This window comes from Oenanthe melanoleuca, chromosome 2 (genome assembly GCF_029582105.1).
Source record: "Oenanthe melanoleuca isolate GR-GAL-2019-014 chromosome 2, OMel1.0, whole genome shotgun sequence".
Classification (NCBI taxonomy): Eukaryota; Metazoa; Chordata; class Aves; order Passeriformes; family Muscicapidae; genus Oenanthe; species Oenanthe melanoleuca.
In genome coordinates, this window is record NC_079335.1 from 48,266,104 (window position 1) to 48,284,397 (window position 18,294).

Sequence of the window (18,294 nt, forward strand, 5' to 3'; positions counted from 1 at the left end):
AGATGTTGATTCATTAAAGGACATAATTACACACCTTAAAAATGCAATAATGTCATCAATTTTGATGCTTAAATGTTAAATATTTTAGGAGATAAGGCTATGTGAACACATACTGTTTATGTGAAACACTAAAACCACATTGTCTTTGCATAATTTCATTTTAAAATTCCCTGTGATGTGAAAAAGAGATTTATACCAGATAAACTTAACATGTTCCTTGAAACTAGTGATACTATTAGTGCAGGCACTTGCACTAAAGTTAGGCACGTGCTAACATGTTTTGGTAGCTCATAAAACTGATCTAAATATGGATTATTTTTATAAGATTAGGATAATAATCATTAGCCCTTTATAGAAACTGATTTATAATTTTTTTTTTTAAAGAAATTGCTAAAATCGGCATTTTCACTGTTGGTAACTGTGTTGAGTCTATTTTTACCTGAACCATTAATAATTCCTTCATGCTTCCACTTCTTTAACATTAACTGACAGTAAACTTCACATGGGAAGGGTTTAAGTGAGTGTTAACTGTACAACACTTAGTGGTGACATCCTCACAGAAATGCCAGTACTGCACCAAAGTGAGTGCCTGGGACTGCAGCACTATTTCTGCAGTCACAGGAGCTAGAAAAGACAAGAGAGAGTATGTGAAAGGTGCACACAGATCATAATTAGACTGAAAATATGTATGTTAGTTCTTTAGATTTTGATGTGAAGAATTGTGCTGTTGTGACTAGTAATGAGAACATTTATTGACGTGAGACATTGCTCTCCTAAGCAGTAATTGGGCTCACTACTGCTTCTAATCCTATCCTATACAAATAGTATCACATGTACATATCATACATATGTCCAGTAGGTTCTGTTGCTTTTCCTCAGCTGGTATAATCAGTGGCATTGTAAAATAGCAGACATGGAGTTTTTAATCTATGTTAAGTGCATTCAAAGATCTGGACAAATATTTTTTCCTCTGAAACATTTTTGTGCAACCAAAAAAAAAAAATTTTTTTTGGTGTTACAGTGAAGATCCTTTTTATAGCTTTAAAATATCTTTATAAAATATGTTATTTCTGAATCTCCAGTGTTAAGTTTGGATGAAGTTAACTGAATTTTCTAACAAAATACTTACATATCACCTTAAATCAGAATTCATACCCAGGTGCATAGAAAAGCATAGGACTACTCCTGTGACAGAATTTACAAAAATACCTTGTTGACTTAAGACGTGAAGCAGTGAAGGTCTGGACAGAGAGGTGTGAAGAGGTGCCATTGTGGTTTCCTTGCAAACAGCAAAGTGCAGATTAACAGGGATCTAAAGGGAAGCTGGAGGTAATTACAGTGGTGAAGGCATTAAGACACCAAGATACTGTGCAGAACTATACGAGCTGTGACTAATAAAACAAGACACAGTGAAACAAGCTTGTGATGGAAGGAAAGAAGTGAATTCAGTTTATTTGTGAACATAGAGCAGAGTTCATACACTTTTACAGACACACACACACACATATATTATCATCCCGGCCTCCTAAGCCTTATTTTCATTTATGTTACAGTACTGTTACCCTGTTTGGGCAGATTAAACAATATTTAGGGCTGCTAATGACACCCATATTAAGGCCTCACTAAATAGAACACAGCAATACAAAGGGGCCTTAACACAGACACAATCCAGCAATCATTTCTCCATGGTGTAACACATTCCATTTCTGCTGCTTTACCAAAGCTGGAACAAATCCTAACTTCCTGCTCAAATACACCCCGATCATTTTTGATCTTTCCATCTACCTCATTAGTTGCTTCCACTGAAACAATTCTTGACCCTTTCCTTCCAGACGCTCCAGGGAGAGTGTCAAATTATGGGCATGTGTTTACAGAGAGCATGCACTTGGCCTTGCTTAAAATGCTACAATTTCTGTGAAGTTAGCAGTAAAAAAAAAACATTTAGGAAAGGCCCTGTTTTCCCTGGCATAAATAAGTGTATTAGAAGCAAATGTGAAGTGAATGGAAAAATCCAAGGCTGCCTGCTAAAGCAGAAAGCCATTTACACACACGGATTATATCAGCCTAACAACCAAAATCTCTGTATTTCTCTCTTCTAGACTTAAATTCATGCTTTCATTTTACCCTACTGCTTTTTCTCTTGCTCAGACTCTCTCTCTTCCTCAGGTATGTACACACTTACAGTGACGTCGCTGGTCTCTGTACCGTACTTGTTCTTCACCACAATGCTGTATTTCCCAGAGTCGTGTGTGGACACAGTAGAAATGGAAAAGCTGACATTTTTTCCAGATTCAAACTTCAGGATGCAATTGGCATCTGATACAAATGATTTTTCATTCTTCAGCCATGAGACCTCTGGGGTGGGATCTCCCCAGACAGTGCAAGAAAGATTAAGTGCCTATAGAAAAAGTACAAAGGAATTATGAGTCAGTAAATATTTGTGTTTTTTGATGCCTGACTCTCCAAATAGTCCAACTTCCCATTTAGCTTCCTGCTTTTAGTAAAGGGATGCATACCATCATCAGTAATCAATAATTTATGTCACTCTTCTCTTTCATAAAGGAAAAGAAGGAACTCAATTCAAAAATGCCATTAAAACCTTTCAATATTTTATGGACCTTCTTCTCTACTCTCATAATCATTAGCAGAGGTTTCTCCGTGTGTTTTTTTTAATATAAAATTAGATATTACCTGCATTTGTGGGTAAGACCTGAAATGAGATTTTAATGAACTATGGCATGGTTTTGTTCACATTAAGTTCAGAATATGTGTATGTATATATATGTATATATGTGTGTGTATATATATATGTGTGTGTGTGTATATATGTGTATACATATATATATATGTGTGTGTGTGTGTGTGTGTGTGTGTGTGTGTATATCCCATAAGTAAAGAAAGTGTGCTTGTTTTTTTGGATAAGTAAGAACAAAGTGGCCTTGGAATGTTTTGTTTAATTTGGGATCATTTTAAACTATGCCCTGACAGCTCTTCTAACAGACTTGAAGTGTTTTATGCACTTCTGTAAAGCTATTTTTAACTGAAATCAATACAGGCTTTACTCATTCTTTGGTGGTCATGTAAGTATTTCCCTTTGATGTTAGTACTGCTCCTGAGGACTGAATTCAGTCCCATCAGCCTGTAGGAATTATCTTCATTGCTAGAGAATGATACTGTTGGAGAGGTCACTGGCAGCTTCTTCTACCTTCAGGGGACTCGTGAGTCTTTTGGGCACACTTTGTACAGGCTTTCTTGTTTTCTTGTCAGCTAAGAAATTCATTTTTGGGAGGTAACAATACATGTAAATGATCCCCTCCTCCAGTCACAATGCTCTTTGACAGTCTTCTCAAAAATATTTGGAAAAGTGAGTATCACAGAGAGAGTCAAATGTGAAAAAAGTTCACGTGATAATTCAGTGGTACATGGGCCTTTCTCTGCAGCTTTATTTAGGAAGGAATTTATTTATATGTAAATATTGGATAGTACACTGGTCTAAATTTAAAGTGCTCTTTAAATGGGAATCTAACTGGACTGGAAATTGAAGAACTTATGCTGCAAAGAAAATAGTCTTCAGTGCTTCATTAGGAATGGACTAAGTGATATATAAGAAGTAGACAAGACTTGACTTGACTGGAATCAAGTGTCTCCCAACCTTCCCTCCAACTCACTGCATCTGATCTGGTAGTGTGATAGTGGAAGATGGAACAAAAGGGAGATGCCTGGAAGGCTGTTGAAATGAGTGAACAGAAAAATTGATACCTCTATGAAAGTGAAAGGTGTTGATATCTCTAAGAATAAAATAAAAACCCCCACGTGCCCAACCTAAGAACCAAAATGAGAGCAAAAGGGAAGAAGAAGTCAGCAACACGTAATTCTTGGCACTGAAGGAGGGCAGATTGCAAGGGAGAGGTGGTTATGGATGGTGGAAATGGCCTCTATCTGGTTTCCTGCAGCACCTACAGCTGGTGACCCTGTGGGGCTGTTGACTCCCTTCTCTTGTATCCCACCGGTGTGAATGTGGTTTCGATTGCCAAATCAGTCCTTCCTTTTGGAAAACAAGTGGGAAACCAGAGGTTTTACATTCCCCCTTCTTCCTTATCACTCTGGATACAAACATGCCTTCATCCTTAGCCAGGCAATGCATAGGGACCCCTTCAGATGCTCAATATTTCATTATTGTCTCCTGATTCTCAAGCAAGCAAGAGCTTAGCACCAAGTGGCTCCAGCTGCCACTCCACCACTGTGCTAATGAGCTGATATCCATGTCCAAACAGCTCCAGCAGTGGCATCATTCAAAGCTGGGGTGTTTGAAATGGTGTCATGCTCCATAATTCAAAGAGATTCGAGCAGCAGTGATGATTCTTTTCTTCTTCTAAATCATTCCTTAAAATAGCTACATTTTTCTTAACCTTGCATCACTAGCTCCTGTTTGATATGAGTGATTCTCTTGATTTTCCCAGCTCTTTATTTTCCAGCTAATAATGTGCAAAGATGTGTCTTATAAAAATCACTATGTAGACGGTGAGATCTTTGTTTTTCTGGAAGGTAATTCCATAACCAAGGAGAAATGATTGTTCACTGTGACTGCACCTATCTGTTTTGGATTTCTGTTCTTTGGGCAAGAGATTTTCTTTGCTCGTGTATATATTTATTACTCACTGAAACTCTTGATTATAATACTGTGTTCAACCTGATATCATTATAGTAAAAAAGTGTGCCCTATACTCCTGGGCCCAGGGCATTGAGGCATGTCCCCTTGAGGCAACCAGCAGCTGCAAGTCCAGACCCTTTGTGCCCCTCACTACTTCTTCTGCCTTTTATTGTAGATTACCATGAGTAAGGTAGTACAGGTGGCAGAGAGAAATGTGTCATTGTATTCCAAGTATTGCCATTCTTCTTTCATATTGGCACAGAGTCACAGTCATGGATGGTTTAGTGAATGGATTGAAGCAGCTCAGTCAAGGATATCTGCTCCCTTCTTCCAGCCTATCTGTGAGGATCTACACCCCTGGCAGAAGGGTAGAATAGTGAGTTGGTGGGAAGAAGGATGTTAACATGTTTCTTCTCTGTCTGAAAGTGCCTATCAGCATCCTAAGCCTCTTCACTCATTTGCAGGCTTTCATTAAAACAGCCACTTAGGTTAATTTGGCCGGCTGGACACAAAACTTAGGCTAGCATTCTCTGTCAGGTCAGATTCCTCCCTAATGTGAACTGACACTGAGCCTTTTCCAATTATACCACACTGCTGAGGAGCATTTATGTTTATCAGTGGAAGCCTCTTAGGCCATCTGGAATGCTATTTGGTTAACACTCAGTAAACACAGTTCATTCGTTCTCACCCATACCCTTCAGCTCACATGTAAAAAGCTAATAAATAGCAGCAGTCACAATTCTAAGTTTAAATTTCAGATATGTGCATGCTTGGAAGTTCAGTCTCGGGACACCAATCTGTTCATGCAAGTCTGTGGTTATGGTGCACTAGAATTCACAATCAAAGCTTGCCAGACCTCTACTACCTCATTTGGTGTTTTACAAAATCCTCAATGATTGTGCAATTTGTGTGAGTTACACAACAGAGAATTGCATTCTCCTCTCTCCAGCATATATGCAAACAACAGATAGATGAGCCAGCACCACCCAAACCAGCTCTGTTTTCCCTGATCACTCTCTGTCCTACTCAAAACGATCCTCTACTAAATCAAGAAACATAAGGTCAAGGATATCTGTCTCGAGTTCTGGGAGTATTTCAGCCGTGTATTCAAACGTTACAAATGTCCTTGCTGTCAAGGACAACGTGTCTGGGTAAGATTTTGCAACTCATTTTTTTACAAACTTGTTTTATAAACACTACACATTTTGCTTCAGTGAACTCACACACAAGTTCATATCAACTCTCTTTTGGCTGAAAGCTTAAAACTGGTAATCGTTTACACCCAGGTTTACATCCTGCCAAAGCATTATGAGAATCACACCTCCAAGCGCTGCTTAGCTGAGAATCTGCTAATTCATTCTGTTCCTTTGTGTTTCTATCTGCAGTTGCAATGCTCACACGAGTGTTTCTTACATTACAGCATTTCTCAAACTGCTAAATCTGTTAAAGAATTTTATTTTGTAATGTCAACATACTTGATTTTCCCAGAACTGCTGCAGTCTACTATCTCATTGGCTATATCTCAAAAGGTTAAGCGTTTCAGAATGAGATTTTAGATTCTTAACACTTCTGCTGAGCTTATAATCAAATTCTCTTAACCCAGCTGACCTACTGACAGATAAAGCCAGAAATGCCAGGAAGCTGCCTTACTGCAGTTGTCACATCACAGGTTTTCAGTGACATTCACATGCCCTGTTTCACTGTTCTCAGTGCTGTGAAGGGGAACTGGCTTGTGGCAGAGCAGCAGGAGGTGAAGAGCAGGCCCTTCTTGGTCTCAGGACTATAAAACAGCAAGTTGTAGAAGCAATGTGCTGGGGAAATGTTGTGAGGTTGAGATCTCACTTTCTGGGTCATCAGTTCTGTGCTCAAGTATCAATGTTCTTCTGGGAGTGCCTTACCATAATCTTTCAGCTAAACTCTCCTAATATAATCCAGTACAGCACCAGTGACTTATTTTGACTTCCTTCTCCTTTACTCTGATGAAATAAAAATTTTTCCTCCTATTGGCTGGGTGAGAATTGAGTTATTGTGGTTTACTCCTTTTACACCATTTAAAAGCCACCCTTTACAGGAGTGATTACCATGCCACATTGCAAAGAAGTTAACTGCAGAAGACATAGAATGACTGGCTCCCATGTGAAAAAAGGAGTCAAATTTTCCTGATGCCCTGCTGCAAGAAAAAAATCTAAGTGTGAAACCTGTGCATGAATTTTTAAAGAGCTGGTTATATAAGGAGTTTTAGTCCCAACTCACATTGTCATCTCACTTTTATCTAATTCTTAAGAAAAGACACTGCCCTGAATACATAAACCCATCTGTGCAAGTCCATTGAATTATGTACAGAAGGTAGGGGATGAATAAATAATGTAGCAGGTTTTAAAGATGGCATCTTAAAAAAAAAAAGAAAAAAAAAGGTGAATATTTTCCCATCATGAAAAGGCATTCAAGCTGTTGGGGTGTTGTGTAAAGCTTCAGTTAATTTACTGTACCTTGCCCTCCTGGATGGTGACAACATCGGGCAAACCTCCAAGTACCCGTGCACGATCTGGAAATAAAGAGTAATTTTCTTTAGCATCTCAAAATCAACTGTATGCTGGATTCTGTTTCCCTTCTAGTTCTTTCCTTTTGTCTTATTTACGTACAACTTGTCTCTGATATCTGTGCGAGCAGAGAACTATCCAGCATTTTTAGCACACCATTTGGGCTTGAAAAAATGCTGAATTCACAGCAAAAGATGTGTTAATAGTTGGTGTCAATCACTTACAGAGAGGAATTAAAGTACAACTGCCATGTCCTGCAGACTTTGACATCAATAGAGTTTTAATTCTGAGTGCACAAAAAAGATTTACATTTTTTAGATCTGGTGCTCAAAATTTTTGCTGTAGTAAACTCAAAACGTTGGGTGTCCAAAGGGAAATGAGTGACACCTGGTAAAGTGCTGGAGATTGGCTTTTAATCTAGATACAGAGACAGACTTCAGTCTGAGTGGCAGCAGTGAAGTTCCACCACCTGTGTGTATCTGTGTGTAAATGGGATTGATCTAGTTTCAAACTCAAGAGTCCCACAGAAATCTTAGTCAAATACAAATAAGCCAATCACACGCAGGCTTTAGTGCACTTATCCTGGAGTATGGATTTTGTTGGTTACATGTCTGGGTGGAGCCTGGCAGAGGAAGGAAATGGCTGTACAGAATGTTCCTCTCCAGTTCTGTAGAAGACGTGCTCTGGAGCACAGAGATAACAGCCTGAGGACAGCAGGAAAGGGACTGTGCTATGACAGCTCACATGCCAGCGTCTCACAGAGAGCCCAGGCTCAGAAATTAAAGGTCAGGGCAATCCCTGACCCCCTGGCACTGTCTCAGCTGGGACTTGGGGGTGACTCTCCACATCCAAGTCCTGTTCTATCTCTCTATGCATTTTTCATAAATGCCAGTTCTGCCCTCATTTTTATGCAGGTCTGAAAGTCATCTGCAGTGGAACAATTCATTTTTCCACGGCTTCTTTTGTAATAGGGAGGATAATGAGTTTAATAATTCAAGTTAAAGTTTAATAACTTATTCCTTAAGTAGTTAATACATGCTTCTGTTTTAGTTTCTCTGCAGGCAAAAGTGTGAGGAGACTCTAAGCAATTCAAAATCTACTGTTGCTTTCTTACCCATTTTTGTAAGCAATGCAGAGCCATTTGACATTTTAGAGCATTTAAACAAGCAAAATTATTTTCTCCATCTTTGAAAACCATAGACTTTTTTGCAGAGAACATGCATGAAAGATCCCAGCAACAAAGTTAATTTTTAGAGAAGGCCAGCTGATATTGAGAACAGGAGCTTAGATGAAAAAAATCAACCTAACCCATAAGAATAACATGATAGCTGCAAAGTGCACCAATGTTAAATCAACAAAGGGTCACTTACTTCTCCTTGGTGTAAGGACAAACTCGTTTTAGGATGAGCACATGCACATATACATGCCTACATGCCCTCTCTTTCCCAACACACAAATTTCCTGGAGAGGAAGAAAAGCTTCATGAACAGTTTATTGCAACTATTGTCAAAGAAGGCCTACTTACTTTTCTCTGCAATTGCAGCTTGCCTGGAGTTGAAAGAAACAAAGGGAAAATCCAATTTCAGTTAAGGTTTACTTAGGGTGATTGAAAAATAGATTATCTTTTTAACTGCCTTTAATCCATTAAGGAAAATCTCTCTCATTGCTTGGCAATACAGCTTTTTCTTTGCCACCTGACTGTTATATAAGAGTTGCACTAAAGAAGTCACATGCAAAACTCCTACGGGCTTCTGTATAACTGGGACTTGTTTCACAAGATAAAGTTATCTCCAGCACAAAACAAACAAATACTGTTATTATTTTACGGCTGCTAGTACTTTGTTTAGATGACATAATACTTACTTTAGTCTCTGGAACTCAGCAAAGGCTTCATCAAATGCTGTGTAAAGAGGGAAAAAGTAGTTTCAGAGATAAATCATCACACAAGTTTAAATTTAAAATTAATAAATTTAAAACGTAGATGTAATAAATTAAAATGCATGCATGTACATTGTACAAACTCTAAAATGCTGAATGGTTCAACTGATAAAGGCCATCTGGTATATGGCACCTATTATACATACATATAATGCATAAATATTCTTTTTTCTTCTAGAAATCAGGCTTTAAGACAGACTGGGCAAGAAAGTAGTAGGCTGAAGTAATTTCACAAAAGAGAGGAAGAAATGCACAATACATCACCTAAATGAGAGAGTATGGCAATGACCTTCCAAACTTTTTATATTATGCATCCCTATCTAAAATTATTTTGAGCATGTGCTCCCTATGTGTATATTTATTTATAGCTTATGTAGATGTATACAAGTGAAGTTCTGGTATATTCTTCCTGCTGTCTCAGTGAAGCACACTGGGTCATCTTGCACACACCCACTTCAGAGACCACTGTTTTATGGAATACAAGAGATATGATTTTCCAAGTATTTTTCACATCTGCTTGAAGCATCACACTGATAGCTAGGAGCAAAGAGAACAACAAAGTGTTGTCTCCTTTGTAAATTCAGGCTAAGCTGCCATCAACCTCTCCTGCTTTGAAAGGGAAGAAAAAATGTCTTTTCCTAGAAAGTGGAGATAGAGTACAGAAGGAGCAGCATAGAGATGGTTAAAATGTTATCACCCTTCCACAGAGCTTGCAAACAAGAAGTGAAACTTTAGGGATGGGAACAGCTGGGAATGGAAAGAGCAGTTTGGAAGGAGTTAATCTGTTCTCTAGGACCTGAGAGGTCTCAGAGTAAAAGCTTCCAACAGTCAAACCAAATTGTTCCCCTAACAGTCCTTCCTCATGCTGGTGAGAGGTCTGGCATCTCTGAAGGAGTTTTATTGCACTCATCAAAGAAGTATGGTAGGAAAATATCAGAACAAACTCGTCCCTCACTTCCTTCTTCCAAATATTCCTTGGAAGAGAGACACACAGAAGGCATTCAGTGCTGCAGCTCATATTTAAAACTCCCAATCAATGCCAACAACAAAAAGGGTTTTGTAAAATAGCTCAGAAACTGGGCTGGCATCTCAGCAGGCAAACTGTAAGTGGGTACTTGCAATAGAAAAAAGTGGTTTGTATTTTATTACTTGAGAGCACAGGTTGAGGAGAACAAATGGCATGGGTTGGGGAGAAGAAATCACAGAATCACAGAGTAAGCTGAGGTGAAAGGAACCCACAAGGATCACCAAGAACAATTCCCAATCCAGCACACCACCACTCCCAAGAGTTACACTGTGTGCCCAAGAGTATTGTCCAAAATTGCTTCTTAACTCTGTCAGGCTTGGTTGGCACAGTGCCTACAGAAAATGCCAGACTGGTGGGTGCACACACAGAGTCCAAAGGGTGACAGGTCTGTAGCAGATCCTGCTGTAGATGCAGCACACTGCCATAGTGAGGATGTCAGCAGAGGGAATGCCTACCTTGCCCAGAAAGATCCACAGCCTTTTTGTGAGTTGTGCTGCCATCAAAGAGCTCCATGGTGTACCTGCCCTTGTCCTGTGGAGTTGGCTCATTGATCTGCAGCCAGATCTGCTCCCCGGTCACACCAGTCCTCATTCGGTCTGTGAACTTAATCTGGGTGTCACTGAAAAGTACAAGCAATGTCACCTTTTGCTTTACTGCAGTATAAAAAGGCTTGGCTCATGTCGAGTCACTGAGCACATCTGGAGTTACTAAATGATTTCCAAGATGCTATGGTGTGCCACCATATTCTGAAACCTGTGAAGTCAAATCCTTGCTGGAGTTGTGAGCCAGCTGGGCACAGTTGGTGTGACAGCCTCTCCCTCTTGAAGGTCCAGCTATCCTCAGAGCTTGCAGAAAAATTATACATCTCAGTCTACAACCTGAGCCACAGAAAAGCTCTACAAGTCTAAAAGCCAGATCTCTAAAGGGTAGCCCAGGCATCCACAAATGCTGCTGTTCTCTTTTTAGCATAGGTTTATTTCTGCTTGGGTAAAATAAAAGTATACAGGGCTGTATCTACAAAAAAACCCCACTTTTGTCAGAAATGGTGTTCGCCCAGTTGAAATGATTTCTGATCTCTGCTGTGTTTGGATTTTAAACACATTTTGACATAAGCATATCTTCTTCCATTAAAAAACCAGGCAACAAAGCAAAAAACCCAAAAACCCAACACCCCCAACCCCTCAAAAATCAATTTCTTAGCTTCCAAGCTAAGCAGTTAATTTCCCTGGATGAGGCACAAGATATTTTTCTCAATAAATAAGCTTCTCATTTCCCTGTTATCTTTAAACTGATAACTTCAAATGCACGGGAGGGAAAAAAAAATTCTAGATTAATTTCACATCTTCAAGATGAAACAAGTTTCTAAAAATGAAATGGAGAAAGAGAGAAAGGGGTGGGGAGGGACCCAGAATACTTTATATTCTCATGCACTTATTTGAAATACTTGGGACTTTTGATGATATGAGGTCAAAATGGGTGCCAAGACACAAGAAGGGCTCAAATCACTTTCACTTCTCTGACAGGATGCTGGTTAACATCAGTGTCAATAATTACAGCAAGCCTGCTACAGCACATCCTGGGTATTCTGTGCCTCATTTACATGAGTCTTATTGAGAGATCAGTAATTCAGATTCCATCATGCAGACTTACTGCCATGTCCACAGGAAGTGAAACAGCAAGAATAGTATTAATGGATTTTAATTGATCTAAGTTGTTTACTTCTGCTGTTTTCTTCTCTGGGTTTTCCAATGCTAGCTGTTTGTGCTGGCTGAGATCTCAAAGCTGTCTCATAGATTTAGATGTGCAACTCCCATTAATTTTATGGGGAACTGGGCATTCAAATTCTTTCTTAAAATCTCAGTTCTTCTGTCTGTCTTGGTTAGGTTTGAAGTGCTTGCAGCAGGGGCTGTCTGGATTTTACTGCCCTGGGCACATGCTGGAATTTGCTTTGCCTCCTGAAAATGAAGCCATGCATTAAGTTCCACTGAATTGTGGCTTCTAGACAAGCAGACCTCAGGGCAGGTATCTCTGAACTCTGGTGCTGGCCTCTTCTGAAGCCTGACAGTCTCTTGGGTTATATTTGCATGTATTTCCTTAAAAGTGAGTCAGGGAAAGATGCAGCTCCCACTGGGGAGGTGGGAAGTGCTCTGAAGCAGCACAATCCTGCTGGCATCCCATGGCATGGGACTGTTTTTCACGAGAGAAACAACAGGAGGGCCTGGAACCACCACACCTGACTCTGGTACTGATTTCCTGTGAATGTAATTGACTGAAATAAACTCAAATGAGAGAAGGACTCATGAGAGAGGAGAGGAAACAGGGCCTCATCTCTCTTGCATATCCAGGTTCTTTCTGAATCTATGAAACCAAAATTGCACTGGGTTTTGCAAAGCTCTTGTGTACTTACTTGTGCACCCAGCCTACTCTCAAATCTTCCACATAATAAGTAACATAGGAGTACAGCCTGATACCCTCAGCTGTGCTCTGGATTTTCAGGTCTGTTGCAGATAAAGCTGAAAGAAGAGCACATGGTTTTAGGCAGCCATACAGCCATTCATTGAGTGCCACAATGAGTCATTCATTCGAAAAAAGAATTAAGTGCTTACCAATCTTTCTGCATACTTCATTCATCAGATCTGCAAAAGCTGTGGAAATAAAATCCAGAGACTAAGGCTCTGTGTCTGCAGCTCAAGCACAGTTAACAGTAGGACAAGTACTGGCTCTGAAATATTCTCCCCAGAAGGTTTGAGAAACCAGTCTTTGAAAAAGCTACCTTTTCAAGCATATTAGAAATCTGAGTAATGCAGAAATGTAGCCTGTTATTTTGCAGTTTCCAGACTTTATTTAAGTGCAGCCTTTATGAATACTGATGCAGCTGAGCAATATGATGTTATATTACACTTTTTTTGCAAATGACACTATTCAGCTGGAATGCTGACCCATCTATATGCATTCTAATGGATAGGAGTGAAATGTTAAGAATATAGTAATCACAATAAGTGGAAAGGCCTCTAAGTAATTGGCAAAATATAATAAAATTTTTTCTAAATTATCTAGTTCTGTAATTTTTTTTCTGTACTTGTAAGCTTATTGATGGCCCCCTGAGGAAATCTGTTATGATTTTGCTTGGCATTAATCACTGTATGCTCCCAAAATTGTACAGAATCCACATGCAATAAGCTGTATACAAATGTTATTTGAACTGTAAAATCTCAGTTTTTCTAATCAGATGATCTTGCATGCATGAGGAACAAAGCCACAGGAAGGCAACACATGCAGATGCCTGCATTACCCTGAACCCACTTCAGCCAGGGTATCTGCTGGTGTGGCTGACCACAGCCAGACTCTGACCTGTGTCCTTGAGCTTTAGCTCACTGGTGTCCTTTCCTCTGTCGTCCTTCAGTATGACTTCATAAGTGCCAGCATCTTTCTTAGAAAACTGCAATATTGTAATGATAAAACCAGTTTTCAGAACAGCTACTGTAGAAAAATCTGGATTTTATTTGTGAGCCCAGCTGGTACCCTGTCCCTGTCCCCAGGCAGGTACCTGATGTCTGGGGCTGCCCCCAGCTGCCCTGCTCCTGGCTGGGGTGGTGGGATGGGCTTTGCCAGGAGGTTCTGATATGCAGGACCTTGTCCTACATCTGTCCAAATCTGCTGCAAGGCTGGGTATGAACCAGACCCCTCTGGTGACTCTGAAAGCCTGAGTGACAAGCACTTTCCAAATGCTATTCAGAATGGAAATGTGGTCTCAATCTGTTGCTAAATTGACATGCAAAGGAAGTGACAAGCTTATTATCTCTTCTGTCATCATTTCCTGAAAATCTGAACAAGCAGTTACAGACAGACATTTGCTTTAGTGAAAACACAGACGCCTTGTGAGCTTTTCCATTTTTAAAACCCACTTCCTTTCTCAATTGTTCTGCTGGAGCACCAGATTAGATCATATAATTAATCTGAACACTAATTTCAGCTGAGGGCTAATGAAGACAGTCACTCACCTCTGATATCAGCAGAGTACATACGCCATCCTTAAAGTCATGCTCTTCATCTACCATAATCTCCCTGTCATCTTTGTACCACACAATGTGTGTTTCCTTCTTAATATTAGCCACCTAAAATGGATGAAAACCACATGGCAATTATTCACTTTGTCTGAGCAGGGGAGCTTGGTATTGTAGCTTGGGTTAGCTTGTTCCATGGGTTAGGGGGTTCAGGTCTCTCACAGAAGAACAGAAAGCTTTACAACCTGATTGCAGAGAGTTACCATCTTAAAATGAGGGAGGCAAGAGGGAAAAGAGTGAGGATGCATAGAGAGAGGAAAGGAGTCCAGGGAATGAGCTGATCCTGCCCAGGGAATTTCTACATGCATAAACAGGCCATGAATGAATAAACCCCTGGATTTACAGCCTAGCCATTCCTTTTCAGGTGCCTTTCTCTGACTGGGTGGCTGATATACCAGAAGAAAGAAAATCAAGCTATTTTCCAACATATTTTGTTACATGCCATGAGCTGTTGCCTCAGCAGGATTAACCTTCAGAGTCTCTGTCACTCTCCAACATGCAGCTGGGAGTACAAAAGGGCTTGTCTTTAGTCCCTTCCCAACCATCTAGGTGGTGGTAGGCCAGTGTGGTGTACTCTGAATATTGTACTCAGGGTTTTCCTTGCTCCTTACCTTACATTTCAACAGCACATTACACTCATCGGTGACTTCCCATCCCAGTTTATCCACAAAATGAGGACCTGTTTGAAATTACAGGCAGATTTTTAAAGGTCACATCAATGATATTCATGAAAACTGAGACAGATGTGTTTTACTTGACAAGAATACTACTATATTTTAATGTGGTTTTATTTTTCCTATTTCTGCTTCAGAAGTAATCATGTAACACAACAATGTATTCCAAATTAATATATAAAAACATAAACAAACTTTTAACAGACTAACACATATATGATTCTTATAAGTATTCATATTATCACCTTGTTTCCTGTGCCACTCTTTTCTCTGGAAATCTGCTTCATCCCGTAGCTTCTTGAATACTAGGAAGTAAAACCAGTGAGAAATACAAGGTCAAACTCGATGCACCATTTGTACAATGCTGAATGTCACTGTAACAGCTTGGTCTAACTCTGCCCCTTGGGTGTCAGTGAGAATCTGGCCATCAGTTTTTCACTGAACATTCCAGAGTGTCAGAAGCTGATTATGGCTAACTCAACTCTCCTGGCTGCTTGCAGTCATCAGGATTTTAATGTGTCCTGTCTGATGATGTGCAACCCTCAATCATACAGCTCCTGGTAGGAAGGCAAATGAGAGGCAGCGCAGTCAGCAGCTGCTTGAGCTCTAACAGGTGCAGCTACTTGTTCCCAGCTGAATGGGCTTTTTATATGGGATATTTTTATTCCACCCCTAGAAAGCAAACCATGACATGGTGAAGTACTTTACTTTTCTGTAACAATTCCCCTTCCTCCCATCACTTTAAAAATTTCAGTTCACACACATGCCCTGTCCTGTAGGAGGCAAGCAAAACTGTGACATAAAAAAAATGGAATGTCTATTGGTGTTGAAAACAGTGAAAAGTGAAGATGACAACTCAGGTAACCTTGGTATTATTTTTCCAGCCCACTGCATAGTACAGATTAGCCTACCATCACCAATGAGGACAAGACTTGATTGATTGGTTGCTTTTCCATCCTGCAGCTGGAACGTGTAAGTGCCCTCATCCTTTTCCTCCAGTTTATCCATAATCATTTCAACAAGGCCAGTATTCTTGTCCACCTTCATTTTATATTTCTGCAGGAGTGGAAAGTAAAGCAACAATTAGTACGTATCAGAGACAGAAAATATTTGTGAAGTGTTATAATGGTCTCTTTAGGAAAATTCTATTTTCTTTATTTGGATTTCTTCTTCAGGTTCCCATTTTTTCAGATCCCTATCCTAGTCTAGACTCACTAGTTCCAGCTCCAGATGTACAACCAAATAAATAAATCTGTTTATTTACTGATGCTGTATAAGCACATGACATGCCTGTTGCACAGTGAGTACTATGTTCTTTTTCATTGAAAAGGTTTTTAGATTTGCATCTCTTCAGGATAATGCCCTTTTTTTGAGGGTGATTATATTTTACAAGGTTGTGTCTAGAATGCTCCACCTCTGCCTTCTATCAATGTTGCAACAAAATCATGCCATGTCTTTGGGGGTAACAAGTTCTGCAGCTGGAAACAACCACTTGGGAATATTTCTGTGATGTCGTAAATTCCTTCAAACCACAAAGAGAGATGAGAACAAGGCTATTCTAGGGCTAGAGGTGAAGGAGGTAGGAGCAGTGATTCCTTGAAGACCACAGCTAATAGAACACATGGTATTCACAAAAGTGGCAGGAAGGAATATAACTTCCCTTTTTAAAAATGCATCCAGTAGAATTCATCTGGAGCTCAGAGCTATGGATAAAATCTTTCTAATCGTGCTTTCCATGACATTTGCTATTTCTCATGAAAATGCATCAGAGTGGAACACTAGCTGGAAGTATACTGAAGATAGAGACACTAATCCTCACTGATACTCATGAAAATGCAAACACATGTGAGCAGTGAGGAGCTTTACCTCTCCATTGAAAATCTCCTTATCATTAAACACAAAGTTGGCCTTTGCATTGCCGGACAGTTTTTCAGCTTGCAGCCAGAATCTCACTTCTCCTTTTTCCAAGATTTCCACTGCCAACTCAGAGATAAGTGGGACAGCTACAAAGAAGAAAGAAAGGAATGATGCATATATTTTGCCTGTGCTCCAATAATTATTGTCTGCTACAACCAGAAATCCTTCCATACTCAGATACTGTATGCAAGGTAAGTAGCTCATAACTGCTCTTCATATAGACAGAATGCTTCTCCACCCACATATACACAAAATGACAGGTGAGATTTAGTCTTTTGATCCTTAAATCACAGGGTCTGTCCAAACTGAAAGAGTTCAAGATTTGAGTTATGCTCTGTTCTAAAACAAGGCTATTTCAAATGCCAACTGCAAGTACCTGTGCAGCATTACATGAGTCTGTATGCTGCAGACCCATGTTTAATGAGTTGTCTAATAATATTACTGTAAGACAGTGAGCTGACTCAGAGGGGAAAAAACAAAACAAAACAAAACACAAAAAAAACTCCAAGCACAAAGCCAGATCAGAAAGTCAGCTGTAGGTTGGGAGATTTTTGAAAACACTCTGATACTCTGCTGAGTGGACCCTCCAACTCCAGAATTCACCAAAAATCCCAACACATCCTCAGTCTCCCCAGTACATTTTGTTTTCCTAAAAATAACCGAAAACCCCACATATAAAACTATTCAATGTGTCAATAGGGAAAAAAGATTGTAAAAATTGTGTACTATACCATAGGTATAGTATGACTCTTTTATATATAACTCTTTTTTAGTTAGTTAGTTCCTGTTAGTAACTCCTAAACTTGCTTTCACTTCAACTTTGCTTTAAGACACCATAATCAGGTACATTAAGCATGAGTATTTAGACTCTGATATTGGGGCATATTGCTCATCTCATTGTCTTCCATCACGTTATCTCTTAGAGAATGTGAGGATTCTCAGTGAAAACCATGCTCTCAGGATTATGTGCTGCTGTGTGTGAGCTCTCCCCCAGGCTCTACTTTCTCAGTGGTGTAAAGTGTGCCCTGCTGGGTGTACATGGAATGGCTCAGGACAGTGCACAAACACGGTGCAAAGCACATGAAGATATAGTCTGCTGGTAGAGACACACCTCCCAGGGCAGGCTGGCTTCTTCAGCTCTGTGTGTGCAGAGCTCAGCTGCAGCAGGAGAGGACTGGAACCAAGGTAATGTCTGATTTCTCTCATCTTTCTATTTGCACCCTTCTAAATGACTGGGACACCTTCTGGAGCACAGCTGCCATCTCACCCCACTGCCAAACAGACCTGGGAGGTGAGCACCCCTCAGCTCTTCCTTTGCCACACTCACTCCTCCATCCCACACCCCACACCCACATGTGCTTTCAGTGCCTGAGTGGCACAGGGTCTGCCTCTGATAAAAACAAAGCTCCTGGGAGGTGAGGCAATAGCCACAGGGAACAAAGAGAATTATGGAAAAGGCACATGCTTAACCAGAGAGAGAAAA

The 18,294-nt window shown here is 40.0% G+C and overlaps 1 protein-coding gene across 4 annotated transcripts in view; it reads right to left on the reverse strand.

The window, feature by feature from the left end:
• Window positions 1-18,294, reverse strand: part of MYOM1 (myomesin 1) — a 75,487-nt gene that overhangs the window by 5,539 nt on the left and 51,654 nt on the right. For 3 of the 4 annotated variants that reach the window (XM_056485369.1, XM_056485368.1, XM_056485370.1), the window contains 13 exons: window positions 16,761-16,897; window positions 15,806-15,950; window positions 15,140-15,199; window positions 14,832-14,899; window positions 14,158-14,271; window positions 13,508-13,595; window positions 12,763-12,801; window positions 12,564-12,669; window positions 10,612-10,775; window positions 9,055-9,091; window positions 8,717-8,739; window positions 7,141-7,196; window positions 2,183-2,398 (listed from right to left, as the gene is read on the reverse strand). In XM_056485369.1, the coding sequence (XP_056341344.1) occupies window positions 2,183-2,398; window positions 7,141-7,196; window positions 8,717-8,739; window positions 9,055-9,091; window positions 10,612-10,775; window positions 12,564-12,669; window positions 12,763-12,801; window positions 13,508-13,595; window positions 14,158-14,271; window positions 14,832-14,899; window positions 15,140-15,199; window positions 15,806-15,950; window positions 16,761-16,897 (1,253 nt within the window). Of the gene's footprint in view, window positions 1-1,420; window positions 2,399-7,140; window positions 7,197-8,716; window positions 8,740-9,054; window positions 9,092-10,611; window positions 10,776-12,563; window positions 12,670-12,762; window positions 12,802-13,507; window positions 13,596-14,157; window positions 14,272-14,831; window positions 14,900-15,139; window positions 15,200-15,805; window positions 15,951-16,760; window positions 16,898-18,294 lie in introns of those variants that run through there. The other variant, XM_056485371.1, reaches the window with a different exon arrangement.